The 17,328-nt window shown below is 42.6% G+C and overlaps 3 protein-coding genes across 5 annotated transcripts; all 3 read left to right on the forward strand.

The window, feature by feature from the left end:
- The first annotated feature begins 575 nt into the window (after window positions 1–575).
- Window positions 576–6,113, forward strand: LOC143146889 (uncharacterized). Its single transcript, XM_076311613.1, has 7 exons — window positions 576–2,046; window positions 2,131–2,271; window positions 2,875–3,180; window positions 3,253–3,589; window positions 3,658–3,909; window positions 3,987–4,188; window positions 5,986–6,113. Exons 1-6 carry the CDS (start codon window positions 818–820, stop codon window positions 4,182–4,184), a joined length of 2,463 nt encoding a protein of 820 aa, XP_076167728.1. The 5' UTR covers window positions 576–817; the 3' UTR covers window positions 4,185–4,188; window positions 5,986–6,113.
- Window positions 6,114–8,164: 2,051 nt separating this feature from the next.
- LOC143146888 (uncharacterized) lies at window positions 8,165–12,835 on the forward strand. 2 transcript variants are annotated; one of them, XM_076311610.1, is made up of 4 exons: window positions 8,165–9,856; window positions 10,397–10,963; window positions 11,058–11,291; window positions 11,511–12,835. In XM_076311610.1, the coding sequence occupies exons 1-4, from the start codon at window positions 8,229–8,231 to the stop codon at window positions 11,656–11,658; spliced, it is 2,577 nt and encodes an 858-aa protein (XP_076167725.1). In that variant the 5' UTR covers window positions 8,165–8,228; the 3' UTR covers window positions 11,659–12,835. The 2 variants fall into 2 exon arrangements, with proteins under 2 accessions (XP_076167725.1, XP_076167726.1); XM_076311611.1 differs by having other exon boundaries at window positions 11,061–11,291.
- LOC143146890 (cysteine dioxygenase type 1) lies at window positions 12,731–17,305 on the forward strand. 2 transcript variants are annotated; one of them, XR_012992111.1, is made up of 6 exons: window positions 12,731–13,216; window positions 15,234–15,375; window positions 15,449–15,563; window positions 15,638–15,807; window positions 15,892–16,159; window positions 16,600–17,305. XR_012992111.1 is itself a non-coding variant. In XM_076311614.1 (5 exons), exons 1-5 carry the CDS (start codon window positions 12,987–12,989, stop codon window positions 15,925–15,927), a joined length of 693 nt encoding a protein of 230 aa, XP_076167729.1. In that variant the 5' UTR covers window positions 12,731–12,986; the 3' UTR covers window positions 15,928–16,306. The 2 variants fall into 2 exon arrangements, 1 of the variants encoding a protein (XP_076167729.1); XM_076311614.1 differs by lacking the exon at window positions 16,600–17,305 and having other exon boundaries at window positions 15,892–16,306.
- The last annotated feature ends 23 nt before the right edge of the window (window positions 17,306–17,328 follow it).

The raw sequence follows: 17,328 nt of genomic DNA on the forward strand, positions 1-17,328 counted from the left end.
TCGGCTATTGGATGGTTAGCGATTACTTGTAGCAGTTTTGCCTTTTTCGCGTAACGATTGTACACTCTTTCGGTAGATGTTGATTTCCTTTAGGAATTTCGGTATATTATCCGTCCTCGCACGACATTAAAACGCCAGATGGTTTTATCTTGTATTTTTGTTCCAGAGTCTGCCATCTTTTACGTTCGTGTCGTAATGTTATACCTTCGTGTAAATTACGTTCCGTGAGTTATTCTAAAAAATAATTTCGCATCTCCAGGGTCCTTGTTCTTGCTCGTCGGAGATCATCCACGAGACGATCGGGAAGAAAAATGTTTATTCGTTGGACGTAAGCACTGTATCGGAACGCACGGACGACGCATCGAAAACCATCAACGAAACGGAGATGGAGAACGTATCGACTGTTCTTGAAAGCGGCACGGTGTACACGGAGGGGTTGGAGAGGACGAAGAAGACGGAGAAAACAGAGAGGATAAAGGAGACAGAGAAGACGGAGGGGACGAAGGAAAAGGAGAGGATGGAGGAGACAGAGATAACGGAAATGACAGAGACGGAAATTGAGGGGACGGAGGAAATGGAGGAGACAGAGAAGACGGAGGGGACGGAGGAAATAGAGGAGACAGAGAGGACGGAGGGAACGGAGGAAATTGAGGAGACAGAGAGGACGGAGGAAACGGAGGAAATAGAGGAGACAGAAAGGACAGAGGGAACGGAGGAAATAGAAGAGACAGAGAGGACAGAGGGAACGGAAAAGACGGAGGAATCGACGGAAATTTCGGAAAAAAACGATACGAAGGATACTCTCGAAACTAGCGAAATGTTCGTCGACTCTAGCGAATACGAGGAACGGAGTGATTTGGAGGAAACGAAAGGTGAGATGACAGAGACGAGCGAAAGTCCACGAGAAGAAATTAGGATGAAAGGTGGCGCGTCCGTGAAAGGGGAAAAAAGATGGCCGATAGTTCGCAGAGAAACTGAGACAATTTCCGCGAAAGAGAATACGAAGAAACCAATGTATCGAGAACGAGCCATGCGGAATGTGCTAGCGGGGTTGGAAATTTTTGAGGTTCCTCGTAAAATGAGAAGAAGGTCTAGACTGGTAAAACGCGGGACAGTTAAAGGAAAATTAAGCGAAGAGAAGAAAACAAAGAAGGCTAAAAAAAAGAAGGCTGCGGAGGAAAGGATTAAAGCGATAAAAGCTGAAAAGAAATTTGCCGAAATGAAAATGGCCGAAGAGAAATACGCTGAAATGATAATAGCTGAAATAAAAATGGCCAAAAATATGAGAATGGCTGAAGAGAGATATGCTAAAATGCAGATGAGGAAAAATGGAAAGGATAAAGAGGAGAAGCCTAAAGAGGCTTTGTTGATTAAAAAGGTCAAGGAAAAGAAGAAGGCTAGAAAGAAGAGGGCTGCAGAGGAAAGGATTAGAGCGATAAAAGCTGAAAAGAAATCTATTGAAATGAAATTGGCTGAGAGAAAATATGCTAAAATGCTAATGGCTGAAAAGAAAATGGCCGAAGATATGAGAAAGGCTAGAGAGAAATATGCTAAAATGCAAACGAGGGAAGATGGAAAGGCTGAAGAGGAAACGGTCGGAAAAAAGAAAAAGGCTAAAAAGAAGATGACTGAGGCGGAAAGAATTAAAGCGATAAAAACTGAAAAGAAATTTACCGAAATGATAAAAGATGAGGAAAAGACCGATGAGATAAAGGTTGATGAGGAAAAGATCGATGAGGAAAAGATCGATGAGGAAAAGGCTGAGAAGGAAGAGAGTGAAAAAGCTACAGAAGCTGATGACAAGACTAAAAAAAAATCCATCGATTCGCAAACTCTTAAATCAAAGATTGACAAAGCTACCGATTTACCTGATAAGAATAAACGAACACAAACTAGGTATTATAAACATGTTAGGAAGAGAAAAGCTACTTCGATGGAACGAGATACCGAATCTCCAGATGTAAAAGGTTATGAAAAAGATGCAAAAAGAAGGTGGAAAGAAACGAAGAAAAGGTGTTTAAAAAAAAAAGAGCGCAAAAAGAGAAGGTATTGAAATGTTACTTGTCGTAATTCTTTTAATTAGGAAAGCTTCTCGAGTTCATAATACTTTTCACTTATTTTTTTTTACAGACGTAAAGATGACGATTGCATCAAACACTCGAAGAAACGAAGAAAGCAAAGTTGCTCGGAAAAGTCGTCTTTAACGGACGAAGAATCGTATGTTATATGTAGAAGAAAAAGGAGAAAGAAAAAGCGCCCGCGAGATACCAAGTAAAATTAATTTGCATTAAATGCTGCAATGATTTTTCTGAAAAAATTATGAAATTTATTATTATGAAAGCGGATTGATTAAAGATTAATGAGAATAATATTTTAGATCGCATATATGGTAACGATAAGTGTTAATAATAGCTATTCGAATCGGTGCATTAATTTCTAAGAAGAATTGCAAAGATGTTCTTTTATCCAAGCAAATGATTTTTTAATCAAAGGACGTTTGATTCTGGGTTGCAAATGGAATTTTCCCCTTCTAGCGCTTTTACTTTTCATGTAATACCTCATTTTTGTCGAAAATTCTGGGTCTTTATAAAAGTTTTAATTTATCGGACAGTGTAATTTAGAATCACACAAAGAGTATACAAGAAGACCAGGTAAAGTAAGAAAGATACTGGATTACTCGCAGTGAATTCATTTCATATAAGTATTATTGATTCTTACACTCTACAAAACTTTTCGATATCGTAGTATAATATTATATTACGATACGCATTTCATTCTATACCCAGTCTAATTAAGTTTTGATAAAGGAACAAATTTTAAACTCTTCTTAAAAGATAATGCATCGGTAATGTCAACCATTGTTAACAAACGCAGATTACATTACGAAGACAAAAGGCCACTTCGAAGATCAAGAAAGAAACGTTTAAGCGACGAAGATTCTTCCACAGATGGGAGGTTGTACGAGGCCTCGAAAACCCGTTATGATAGATCGATAGACAGAAGAAGAAAGGAAAGAGAAAAATGGAAACCGTGCGAATATGACGAATATCCTCGATACGATCGTGGTACGACATGTCGTACGCAACGATGTTCTGATAAGTCCTCCGCAACGGATGATATTGTGTGGTACGATCAATCTCGAGAAGACATAATTCCATCGCACGTTGAGCGCGAGAGGAGGTAATTCTTACTTAAAAAATAAATCGAACACTGCATTTGTGCAATCAACGTTGATAAAACATTGCGTTTCAGACCTTGTCACTATTATCCCCGCGATTACGAGCTGGACGATTGCAGAAGGTTCTCTCCCGAGCCATGTGACGAAGCCCCCAGATACGTGAGAAATCATCCTGAAACATTGAAACGAAGTTTCGAAATGCCTATATTGAAGAAATATTTACCCATGTACCAAAGTCCAGAATTGATCGAGGAACTGAAAGGACACGATCGTATGAGATTGATCCGCGAGAGAGAGGCTATAAGACGCCGACAGGCGAGTTCTCCTCGATCTCCAGATTCTTTCTCTGTTAGTTCGAAAATGGTCCACGAAAGATCCAAAAGCGCAGATATGCGTCACCCTCAAATATCCGTGAGTATCGAAACTGGAAACGATAATCGTCCATTCGAAACTCAATTGTACAATTATTTCGTTTGAAGATGACGCCGATCGATGTGGCCAAACTTCCTTATCAAGAGACGCCAGCCTATAAAAAGGTGTTGCGCGAATTTCAAAGGACCGCGCAACGGACGAGTCACGGAAATCGTAAAAACACCGTACCTCTGATACGTTTATCCAAGGAAGCGGATAGAACTATGAAAGTAAAGCAGTTGTATCCCCCGCAAGACCGAGGTCAAAGGAAATCTAGTACGGTGAAGAAATTCGCTAGCAAAATAATTACTTCGCTCAAGGTAATTTAAAACTCGAATGGAGGTTGTAGTTTGCCAGAATCACGCGCGGTGTTTTATAATCCATGTTTTGCGTTTAGCCGGTCTCGTGTACGAAACACACGTGTAAGAAACGTGGTAAAACGATCGAACAAACGGATAAGTCGCATTACAAACGTTCCATCGAGCCGGAAATGTTGAGCGACGTATCTCCATGCACTTGCCCGAAAAGGGCTCGTAAATTTGACTATACGAGTTCTGCCGATGAAACCACAGACAATAACGATTCGACGCATTAAAACGGTAAGAATTAAGTTTAAATATCTCTTTGTTACTTGATAAAAACTTTCCGAAAATACGATTTACGCAAAATTAATTTTATCACCCTATTAATTTTAATCGACACAAAGAGACCGTCGATTGTTCCAAATCCTCACCGTCATCAATATGTATAACCTCTGGGGTAACACCGTGAAGTAAAATAAAATTTGACCCCTACGCATTCGAGATAAGAGTAAATTAATGTGTCGTGATGAAATAAAGCAAACAATTAATACAGCAAACAAATTCGACACTTCGTACACATCGACATGCGTCGCAAATTATTAAAATGATAACGTAAACATTGGAGTGACGCGAGCGGTTAAAATTAACCAAGAATGATTTTATAACGATATCGGACCTACGTATTCTATATACATTCGCGAACCGTGTACGATCGAAACGTGTGAATTACTCTTAAATTCGAGCTTCGGCGATGTCGACGGCAACGCAGAATATTGCAAGCAGAAGTATTACAGAAAACTGCATTACGTACTTTCCGAAAGTCAAAAGTGTTCATTTGAGAGGCGATACAAAATTCAACACCGATAGAAGAAAGAGAAAAAAGTAACGAAGGGGAAGTTCTTGCGAATCTGTCGATTTCTGGGAAACGGAAATGGTACTCGGAAGAATATTCAGTCCCAAGAGAAAGACAGAGGAGAATGTTCTCGAACCTGACAAATCTCCGGAGACGAAGAAAGATGAGGCCGTTTTAACGAAAGACTCGAACCAGTCTCTGAAACTCAACAACGCGAAACCCAACGACGCGAACGGGCTCCATTTGATTCACGATTCGAAACTCAGTAAAGCAAATGTGGTCTATCCGTTTCAAGATGCGAAAGCGACCAGCTTTCCGTCGCCCCTCTCCAGCGATACGTTGATGTTCAACGATTCACAAAATCAAACTGCAGCGTTGTTTCAGAACGAGAGAGAACGATTTTTCAGCGGCCATGGAAAAACGGACGAGAAAGAGAAGGTGGACGAAGTCAAGGGCAGTGTCTGTGACTCCAAAACCTGCACCAAGGAAAAGTGTACGTCGGTGTCCCACGAAGGCTCTCTAAAGAAACAAAGCGATTTGTCCAACAAGCTCGACCACGACAAATTGACGGAGATGATCAACAGTTCGATCACAGAAGCGATGAAGACTATCGTGAAGCAATGTAGAATGGTATTTAAGAAGCAAGTATCCAAGATACTTAAACCCTCGAGTACGATGACTTGAATATCGCAGACATATTTACCGAATAAACGTTTAACCTTCGTTACGGTAGTTATCTCGATTATCCGAATTAATTGGAGGACACGATATATTGGGATAATCGAACATCAGAGATTTCACAGAGAGAAAGATCGTTTAAAGAGTAAAGATGGAAATTTAGTAATTTCCATCGATCTCCATTCTCGTTTCTCGATCTTTCTCACCTTTCGACCAACCAATGTATTTTTTTTTTAATTACACCGTTCTGATGAAATTACTTTCTCTTTAGACGGGATTTTCTTCCAAAGTTATTTCTAAAGCGATAAATGCTCATGATAAATATTAGAAATATCTTCTTCGTTGTTCTCGTAGCTTCGAACAAACTTTTCGATAATTTCATCAACTCGTACACGCTCAATCGTTTTATTTTTCATCGTTTTCGTTAGAATGTATACGCTACGGTCGGTTGTATAAAATTACGAGCGTGTCGAAACAACGCTCGGGTAATCGAGGTAATTCACTGTATTTTGAATCGACGCGATTTATTTTATCGTGTCAGTAGTATGTTTCCCTGTTTCTAGAATCAGGAGGAAAAGGATCTCGAGAAGAAACCGAAGGAGGAGTGTCCGGTACAAACTAAACACGAGAGTCGACCGCGTACAGTTCAGGAACAGTTCAACAATCGTTTAAAATCCAAGAAAAACGTTCACAAATCGAATCGACCGCAGGAAAGGTACAATATCGTGCGCCCGTGTCCGAAGAAGGTATACGAGGAAAGCGTCAAGTGTAAAAAGGAGACTGTATGCGAGGACGCGAGAAGCAAACGGCATTCGAAGCCGGGAAACGTGAAAACCGATAACCGTCGGATGACCGGAAACGTGAACATTTACATTTGTTCCGAAGCTAACGAAAATGCCCAAGTAATTTTATTCTTCGTAACTTGTGACGAATTGAACGAAATTGAAAAAAAAAACAGTTGACCACCGTAATTCATTGAAACGTATCCCGACACGATATATTGAAAAGAAGTTAAAATTCAAACTTCGTAAACGAGATCGTACACGTTATTCGATTCATCAAATTTATACGTAATTATACGATCTCGCGTAAAACGAATCTTGAGAAAAAGTAGTGTACTCGATCGTTGCAAAGAATTACGGTACATTGTCGATTATAATACGACAAGAAGGTTACGTTCAAACAGAAATAGTTAATTCCAACCCAAAGGTGTTACGCAAACTTTGAACAATTAATATACTTTCGAACTGTTTTTTTTTTTTTTTATATTATTCGTACATGCAACGATACTGTCGAATGGTCGTTCCATACGACAATCCCTCACAGGTTACGTTCAACATGGTCGTATCGAACCAATCGTACGATTGAACGTCTCTCTGTGTTTACGGTAAGTTATAGTCCGGTACGGTCCGTTTATGATACTTTGAACTCTGGTTCGCAGGCAACGAACAAGCAAAAGAAATCCCCGCCGTGCGCGGAATCGAGTTCGGAGACAATGTCCACGCGATCGGACATCTCGTCGAGCAAACTAGTAACCAGTATACGAAACAAACGCAGGAAGAACAAGGAGAAAAATTCGGTCGAATTCGTTCCGTGCACGGAGGAGAGCAGCGTTAACAGCAACTCCTGTACCTGCCTTACGAAATCGACCGAGTTGAGCGTCGCGGCGAAATTGGCGAGCAGCGAGTTCATCGATGTCTGCGCGGTGGAGACGGGTTCGACTTCGATCGAATGCCATTGCGAGGACGCGAGCACCAGCAACAGCGACAAATCGGATTTCTCGTTTCTGAGCACGAAGTTCGTCGTGTGCGAGAACGCGAAACCTTGCTCGACGATCCATCCGTCGAAAGGTTCGTCGTATTCCGACAGCGTGGAATGGTCCTCGAAATCGATGGACAGCGACGGTACAACGAGAGTGTTGTGCGATCAGAATCGAAGGGATTGGTCGTTCGGTGGGAAATCTTCCGACAACGATGCTTACAGAGCACGCGTCAAAAGGAATTTCGATAACGTTTGCAAATGTCGTAGGAAGGATTCAACGAGCGCTCGTGACGCTCAGAACGATCACAGAAGTAGAAGACAATTTTGCAGAACGGTCGAGAAAGAGAATTCGATGCAACCGTGGTCGACTTGCAATTGCATCACGGAGGAGAACGAGGAGGAAGACAACGTGTGCATCGATGTTAAAACTCTACCGGAAAGTAACGTGTGCAGGAAATCGGACGAACAAACGCACGAGAAAACAAAAGCTTGTCCGCACACTTCGAAGAAGGAATTGACGGCGAACGCAAAGGAGAACGCAGCAAGAGCGAAAGAGGAATCTCCCAGAGACACGAGTCCTGCAAAGATTTTGAAAAGTCAGAGTCCTGAGAAGATTTCGGAGAACCCGAATCCTCAGAGGATTTTGAAGAGCCCGAGTCCTGAGAAGATTTCGAAGAGCCCGAGTCCTGAGAAGATTTCGAAGAGCCCGAGTCCTGAGAAGATTTCGAAGAGCCCGAGTCCTGAGAAGATTTCGAAAAGCCCGAGTCCTGAGAAGATTTCGAAAAGCCCGAATCCTGAGAAGATTTCGGAAATACCGAGTCCTGAGAAGATTTCGGAAAGCCCGAGTCCTGCGAAGATTTCGGAAAGCTCGAGTCCAGCGAAGATTTCGAAGAGTCCAAGTCCTGAAAAGATTACGAAAAGCCCAAGTCCTGAAAAGATTACGGAAAACACAAGTCCTGAAAAGATTACGGAAAACACAAGTCCTGCAAAGAATTCGAGAAACACGAGTCTTGTAAATACTCCGGGAAACTCGAATTCTGAAAAGATGTTGGTAGACAAGAGTTCCGCGAAGATTTCGGGGAACTTGAATTCCGTAAAAGCTCCGGGGAACTCAAATTCTGGAAAGATTTTGAATGACAAGAGTTCCGCGAAGATTTCGGGGAACTTGAATTCTGTAAAAGCTCCGGGGAACTCAAATTCTGGAAAGATTTTGAATGACAAGAGTTCCGCGAAGATTTCGGGGAACTTGAATTCTGTAAAAGCTCCAGGAAACCCGAGTCTTGCAAAAGCTACGAAAGCCGACGAGAAAAATACGAAAGGGAAACAGCCGAACGTAGAGGTTCCTTCGACTCGGCCAGTATCGCCGGGTCAAGCGATATACTTTCCAAGACCGATAAGACCCGAGACGCGAACGCTTCAATACATTTTATCGAAACAATCGAACGCGCCCTCTTCGGCCGCGGGTCAGAACGCCGACGAGCCGGCTTACTTGAAAAAGTTCAATATACGCGATCAACACAAATTTATGAAAATACCGAACCTTGAGAATGCCAAACAAACGTTACCTACGGAGAAAGGAACTTTAGGATTTCCTGCGCACGAGAAGAAGTTAGAGGAGGAGGATCGGGACAAGGGAGCGAGGAAATGGTTCCAGGATAGATTGAGGGACTCGTTTCTGGGTAGAACGTTCAACAGATTCGTGTGCAGAGTGGATTGTCCCGCGCAGCTGCAGAAGGGACTCGCCGAGAAATCGATCGACGAAAAGCGTCCGGACGATCCCGGTAAGATCGAGAATCTCGAAGCGGAGAAAACAAAACAGGAGGAAAAAGTAGAGTTTAAGTCGACGAAGGTTGACGATGTTCCCGAACCAGCTGTTCCTGAACCTGCTGTTCCAGAAATATCACTACCCGTCGAAGAGGTGGTCTCTTCCCCCAAGGTAGACGACGTTATTGCCACGTCACCGGATTCTACGATCAAAGAAGAAACAAATGGAGACGAAACAACTGCCGTCGTTCCCGAAGAGGAAGAAAACAAGACCGAGTTGTTGGCCGGTATCATTGCCAGACAAAGCAGCGGTCTCAAGGTGACGAAACGAGCAAAGTCGCAGGAACTTTCAAACAGATCCGTAACACTTGTTGATTTTACGGAGAAGGACGAGATCCAGGTGTCTCGAAAACAGTCCGAGGTTGAGCAAGTGTTGCGCGATCGAGAGAAGGAGGAATCCGAATCGCGAGTATGCGTAACGCGACATCAAGAATCGATGAAAGAGATTAGCACCGAGCAACCGGAAAAAGACACGGTGACCGTGTGCATGCAATGCGTTCAACGAAAATTGTCGTCGAAATGGTCCAGGCAGCCCCCAGCTTTGCAGTCTCGGGAATCGGAGACTCGCACGATATGTATCAGCTCGAAATTTCCAAACGAGAGTTTCAACTTCGATAACGAGAGACTCGAGGAGAGCAGATACAACTGCTGTTGTTCGATGACGTCCCAATACAGCGACAGACACACGGATTATCCAAAGAGCTGCTTGAAGAAGGAAAGGCAATTCTATCGCATCGGTGTCCGGGACACTAATTCGACTTTGTATCACGAGAATAGAAACTGGGAGGAGTGCAATTGCAGGAGAGTGCTTCCTTGCGATAATTGTCGCGGATCGAGAAACGAATGCAGGTGATTCGTACGCTAGCATTTTTATATATATATATATATATATATATATATATATATATATATATTTTTTTACGCTAAAATTTCTTTACGGTAGTGAACAACGATCGTGATCGATGAACGTTTATCGTTGCTCACGGAAAGATCACTGGTTTAGGTTTTCATCGATTCGATCAGCCAAGGGAACGTCGATAAAATGAAACTGTACACCATTCGTTAAAATGGTTTCATTTACCGGTTACAGTACGTACGTTGTCGATGAATGCTTACGAATATAGTTCATTGTCGATTAACTTCGATGACAATTAGTTCGTCGTTTAGAAAAGTATTAAAATCGTAATCACCTGTGAAGGAGATTCGAAGCAGATATTAAATGGGAGATCACACTTGTTTAAAAAACACTTACGTTTCATTTGAATTCAATGAATCGAGAAATCTTTCCGATTTCTTCCTTTTCTTTCGGAAAAATTTGTCCGATGACGTCGAACGATCGTTAATCTTTTCGAAGTTTCTTTGTAAAATGTTACCGGTCGTTCCTTGCAGTTGCAGACCGACGATATCTTGCACGAATTGCCGCAAACCGAGGAACGAGTGCGAGTGCAGTGCTGTCTGCAACGCGAGGAACACATGCAGATGCATGAAGTCGATGTTCTGTCTCTATTGCGACAATCCTCGTGAAAAGTGCGTGTGCAGGGCGCCGTTGCGAAAATGTTCGTGTTGCGAGCTGTCCGTGGATCTGTGCATGTGCGAGGATCGTAAAAGCTACGGGGACGGAAGACCGGTCCTTACCGAGCCCGATAACGAGCGCACCATGTACGTCACCGCTTGGAAACCGAGGGAAGAGGTGAGACGTTACTTTTCCAGAAATTTCGAAAACCGTCGGACCGATTCCGTCAACGAGTGCCGTTGCCACGAGAAGGTGAAGTCACGCAACTCCGATGACCTTCCTTATCAACGGTTACCTGTGTTCTCGGACGTGATGGACGAGCTGCAACAGAAGATCAGCGAATCGACGTGCTGCACGCAATGTAGAAAGTCTCCCTGTTGTTGCGGTATCAAGGCTGAGAGGGATGAGGTACGGGAGGAGAGAAAGATGAAATACCGTGTCAGGTAAACCGCGATTTCCCGTGAGAACGCGCGATAGTCGCGAACGCGTGTCTCGAGGAAACGTTTTCACATCGATTTCTCGTCTGTTCCCGTCTAGCAGTCCGAAAACACGACGCAAAATCGTCTGCCGGGACAAACCCAGAAGCAAATCGCCGAACGTGTGCAACTGCGACGCCGCCGCCGCTGGTCAAACGAAAATCGACAAACCGAAGAAGATCGTCGTGCCGGTTTGTTGCGCGTGCAAATCGTCGCCGTGCAGATGCAGGAAAACGAAATCGAGCCCGAAGAAACCGAGAGCGAAGTGTTACTATTGCAAGAACTCGCCTTGCGTGTAAGTAGCGCGCGCGTAAACGGAAACGACGATTTGACATTTTGTAAGCGGTCGTTGAAACGGGAGAGATAAATAGATAGATAGAGAAAGAGAGAAAAGAAACGAGAAAAAGGAAGCGAAACCTTGCGTTAACGAGAACACCGCTTCCATCGGTTAATCGTCCCGAACGTAGATCTGGTACTTCCAGTTGCTGATCTTTTATTACATTCCTTGCTACAGCTGTATTACGAGCAGAGAGCGCGGCAAACCGAGGCCGTGCAGGTGCGCTGATTCACCTTGCCGTACGAAGGAGAAGGAAATTGTCCCATGTGGTAAAACATCCACGAAACCGAAGAACAACGAGGAAAAGTTAATTTGTGTACGTTAACGCGAACACCTGCGATTACTTCGCTCGTGGTACTCGCCGCGTGTGTCGCCGCGGCTCGAGCGACACGCCGATCGGAATTACCGAGACAACGAACAAAAGAACCAACAAAATTACCAACAGGGCGAAAAGTTTGCTTGCCAGCGTTTACCGTGGAGAAAGGAATGTTTATACGCGCGTTCGTTAATTGTTATTTGTTGTCGTGGAAACATTACCGATATTTTATAATCCATTCGTCGTTGCGTCCCGTGAAACGGAATAAACAGAAATTTAGTAGCGGTATTTACGTATCGTACTTTGATTGTCTCGTAGCAGGAGAGGCACCAGCAACGACAACAACACAGGGACACGTTCTCCCGGCGAGTGTAATCGCTACGTGTCGATCGTACTTACGCAATCGGTCGAATAAATAGTCAATTCTTGAAAAAGAAGACGATAGCTCGCGTTAGTCGTTTGTCGTTTTTATATCAAGAGATGCTGATACAAAACAACGGTGCTGCTGCTGCTGCTGCTGTTGTTGTTGTTGCTCCTACTCCTGTTGTCGCTTTTTCGTATCGTGCGATGAAGCAAACGGAGTAACAAACGTCCGATAAGAAGCTTAAAAAGAAATCGGCCAATTCCGGAACACGAGGATCGGAAAAGCGTTAACGTCGTTCGATTAATTTTCGCGCGATAACGCTCGTCGAGTAATGTTTGAAACGCGTGTTCGAACGGACTCGTCAAGATCCACCGCACGAGGAACATTCATTCCATTCATGTGCAATTGTTGCAAAATTGTTGCGTAATTTCATCGTACCGATATCGATCGATCGATCGAATTTCTTTTCCAGAAGCCCGAATATTGTACACAATCGCGTAATCAAGCTCCGAAGCGTTGTTTCGCTTCGTCGCAGGTCAAGAAACACCGATAACACGATCACGTCAAAACAATCGACGTATCGACAAAAATTAGTTTACGAACGTGGCAAAAGTATTTGAATCTGTTTATAAGCGGTGGGAGGAGTAGGGGGTATCTTACGCTTCGTACAAGACGCTGACTCCCCTGTTCTACTAGACCGGTACGAGCCGTAGACCGGTAACGTGTTCCTCCTCTGTTAAACGCGCTCTTCGTTTCCTCCCGCTTCCTAACGTTTTTATCTCTGAACCTGAACGAAAATAAAACAAACACAAATCGAGCACATCGACGTTCATTCTCGTATCCCCCCTCACGACAAGCTCACCATATTCCCTATCGAATCTTTTCCGCGCGAGTGTGACAAGATCGAGTCGCTTAGAGGAGAAAGTAAATCGAAACGAAACGGGCAACATAGTCGAACAAAATCGAAAGGAAAATGCAAGTCTACGGCGAGGATCCTGGATTGCTCTCCGTTACACGTGACAAGCTGCTCAACGATAGAAACTCCCACGAACGGAAGGTAACAACCCTACGCGAGCTCATAAACGGGTTGTACGAAGCCTTCGAGACCGATCACGTGAACATCGACCACGTTCAGGATCTTATGGCCAGCTACAGAAGCAATCCTTCGGAATGGAAGAAATACGCGAAATTCGATAGATACAGGTAACCGCGACACGTCTTACAATATTCCGTGATCGATCGTTTCAACGGTGAATCGTTCGATCGTTCGACCGAGTATCGATTGGCGAATTATTAAAATTCTGTACAAGTTCCGTCTGTTGATAAACACCGTGAGGGGACGTCTTCGAAACGGTTCCACCGAAGCGAACCGCGTCCTTTGTTTATCGGTAATCGTTAAACAACGGGAACATTGTTCGGCGACCCGATTAAAAACTGGTTGTTCGCGATCGGCTGGGTTGTTCCAATTGCGACGAACGCAGAAAACGTAATTGCGTTTCGCGCGCGTGTTTCGTTCTACACGAGTAATCGAATTTCTCGGTATTTTATCTGGCATCGTGCAAATAGAACGCGCACAACCGCACCGGAATTGTGAAACGAAATTAACGTAGTTCACGATAGGTTATCGCTCGTCACGGTTTCTCCAACCCCGATCGTCTCGTAAATTTTCTGTTCGTTTTCGTAAAACGAGCAACAGGTCGCGTACGGTCCACGCGTGTTTACGAGCGAAGCAAATGACCTCGCGACGAAACGAGAAGACGGACGATACCGTAATTGAATTTAACCGCAGGTGTTCCAACGTAAATTTTTCAAATTGTTACCGATCTCGTGGACACGTTCAGCGATCCGGCGTGCCCCCCGTATCGGAAGCGGCACGCTTTTCTTACGCGCGATCGATACTCTCGAAAACGCGGTTATTCGAAAACACGAAAAACGCGCGTGACCGTTACGTGCATCGAGAACGATTCGTTGTTGCCCACCAGCAACGCAAAATCGATACGAAACGGATTAACCGGAATCGTTCCCGAGAAACGCGAACTTGATCGAAAGCAAACGACAACAAACCGACTTCACGACCATAATGCACAATACGCGCATATATACCCCGCTAACGGGTTTTCATTCGAGAAGGTTGAAACGACCTCGTAACACGAATTCTATCTTCTCGATCGCTTCGTAATCTAATTTCTCGGTCGATTAATACGAATAAACTAATCGCGGAAACGAACGTGGGCGTTGCGTTGCGTTTAAACGTTTCAAAAGGGGCCGGTGAATTCTTTTTAATTCACGTTTCCATCTTATTCGCGTGGTCTCGGCTCGTTACGAGAATCGTTTCGAAAAATCACGAAGATAACGAATAGGTCGAACGTGTAACGTAGAATTGTACCGCGTAATAGCCAACACGGCCGATTTCCACACGACATGCGAAAGTATGGAAACTGCAGTTCACGCGGTCGCTACGTCTTGCAAAAAGTGGGACGTGAGTATAAAAATGCGAAAAGGAAACATTTATCGAGCACTCAGCATTTGCGAAACGATTGAACCAATATCGGTTATCGTTTTACCCTGTACACTTGTTTTTACACTAACGAACGGAACTAATATCGTAAAGCGATCTTTGTTTACTTTCTCGTTGATTTCGCGCTAAATACCTCTCTCTTTCCTATCATACCCGATAATATATCTACGAAAGAACGGACACGATCGAAATGGTTCAACATCGTTGCAATCTGAGGCTAAGTATGCGGAACACTTCAAAGTCTGTGTGTATTGCGGGTAAATCAGTGGTGTTCGTACGGTGAACGGCTGGTTATACACACTTTCCACGTGTGCTCCTCCCCTCCGTCCCCCTTTCTCTCCACTTACATTACGTTTAGAGCCAGAACATCGGTTCCTCGACACACGACACATGTCGGATCGAAAGCGATCAACGACCAGAGTTTTTCACACGAGTAAGACTGATTAACCCGATTGCGCGACGGAAACGCTTCGATCAATTTTCGTTAACAAATATCGAAAAATGTCCCTAACCAGCACCGTTTTCTTATTACCACGATTCAAAAGCCCAATAACGTGGTCGATGGTAATTTATTCCCCTTTAAATACGGATGTCGATTAATTATCCTTCAACGCGACCTGACACGTACTCCACTGTTACTCGTTCCACTTAGTCGAAGAGGGCAATTCTTAAACGGGGAAATAAATGAATCATTCTGTTCAGATACACAAGGAACCTAGTTGACGAAGGAAATGGAAGGTTCAACCTCATGGTATTATGCTGGGGAGAAGGTCACGGATCGGCCATACACGATCATGCCAATGCTCACTGTGTTATGAAAATTCTCCAAGGTGAACTTTCCGAGGTATCGAGTGATTATTTCGTTTCTGTCGCGTTTCTAGCGAAAGATTTTTCTCGAGAATGCCAATTTCCCACAGACTAGATACGCGTGGCCTACGGAACGCGACGACGATAGAAAATCTGACGAACCGGAAGGACTGGAAGAATTTAAAAAAGTTTCCGTCGGTCTCAATGAAATTTCTTACATCAATGGTACAGTTATTTGTAAAATTAAGTGGAAATTTTGTTTCCTTCGTTGTAATTACGAGCAAAGGTGTTCCTTGTAGACTCTTTGGGGCTTCATCGAGTAGAAAATCCGAGCGCTGTAAATCCTGCGGTTTCGTTGCATTTGTACTCACCACCGTTCACCTCGTGTTCGGTTTTTAATAAGCAAACTGGGCAAAGGACATGCTGCAATGTCACTTTTTGGTCCAAATACGGGGAGAAGAGAAACCGGGTAAGATTGTTGTTATTATTTCTTCTTATAAGTTTAACAAGAAAATTAGAGAAGCATTGCAAATAATTCTATTTTAATCTGCAGGAGATTCAAAATGCCAGGTGTCCCGAAGACAATTAATGCGTCAAAAATGAGATTTACCGTGAGGGAAATTTTTTAATAGAAATTCTTCTCAAGACGAACGAAACGAAATTTAAAGTTCAGAAAGGTTAATATGTAACTGTATAAAATGTTAAGTACTTAAAATGTATTTATGAGGACAGCTGTACACGTCGGTGTATTTATGCTCAATAACGATGAGGTCTCTGAAATTATTATATGTATCTTGATGACGACGTTTTATATTAAAAATGTAAGTTTTAATTTTAAATTGTTACGTAAGTCGAATTAAAATCAAAATTTTCCAATTACTAATCTTACGATCAACGACAACTGAACCAAAAGACAATAGAAATATACGTGTTACCTGTTTGTTGTAATAAATTAGATTTTAACAGTACGTACTTCGTGAAATTCCGTTTAAATTGATAATCGATAGCGCGCCACTTACACTGGACCCAATCAGGGATCGGTGCTAGTAAAAAAGGCACATTTGTTAAAATGTGCGGTTGTATTATAATTGAGCAGCAATTGAATTCGAAATGTGTCTCGAAAGATAGTGATTTAATTTGGGAAAACGTATACATATATCGATCAATTGATATTGGATGGAAAACGGAAAAAACGCAAAAACCGATTCAACCTTTTTCGTAATGTCGATTTAATTTATAATCAAACGTGTATTAATATTAGATCAAAGTACTAGTAAAGACTAAACAAATGTAGTAATAGTCGGTAGAAGACATCGAGTATCAAAAGATAAAACATATGTATGTATTTCCAAAAGCTGACAAGATCAAGGTTAAGAAGGATATGGACAACGTCGGATAATTTTTGCTTATCCAGCTCCCTGAGGTACCTTTAATATTCGTAAAATATAATTGCAGTATAATTATTTGCCGTAACTGCTCGAGTGACAAATTAGGCAGTGAATGGGGAAAGTTCCAACCTATCCACTGAAATTTATATTTTTAACAAAATGTCACAGAACGTTGCATCTATAATAATATTAGTAATACATTCCGTCTAAACCGCCTCGGATAAAAAGTAAGATCGTGAAATGAGCAAAGACACCCATCTTATATTTACTTTTTCAATGGATGATTGTCATATATTTTGATATTTTTCGAGGAATAAATTGTTTGATATAAGTATCTTTATTTAAGAACAATATAATTATCTCTTAGTCTAAATATTTGTTTCACGAACGAAAAATTAGTTTGTAGATATTACACATACCTCACTATGACTAACCTAGTATAGGACTGTATATCGATACACACACACATGTAAGGAAACAGAACATATATTATAGTATAAGGTATATTTGGCGCGAGATTCTATTGAATCTCTCTGTTTATTGCGTTTTGTTTGATAATAAACTATTATGTTATACAGATATTGAGTGCAGACTGTGTGTTA

The sequence above is a fragment of the Ptiloglossa arizonensis genome, chromosome 5 (genome assembly GCF_051014685.1).
Source record: "Ptiloglossa arizonensis isolate GNS036 chromosome 5, iyPtiAriz1_principal, whole genome shotgun sequence".
NCBI lineage: Eukaryota > Metazoa > Arthropoda > Insecta > Hymenoptera > Colletidae > Ptiloglossa > Ptiloglossa arizonensis.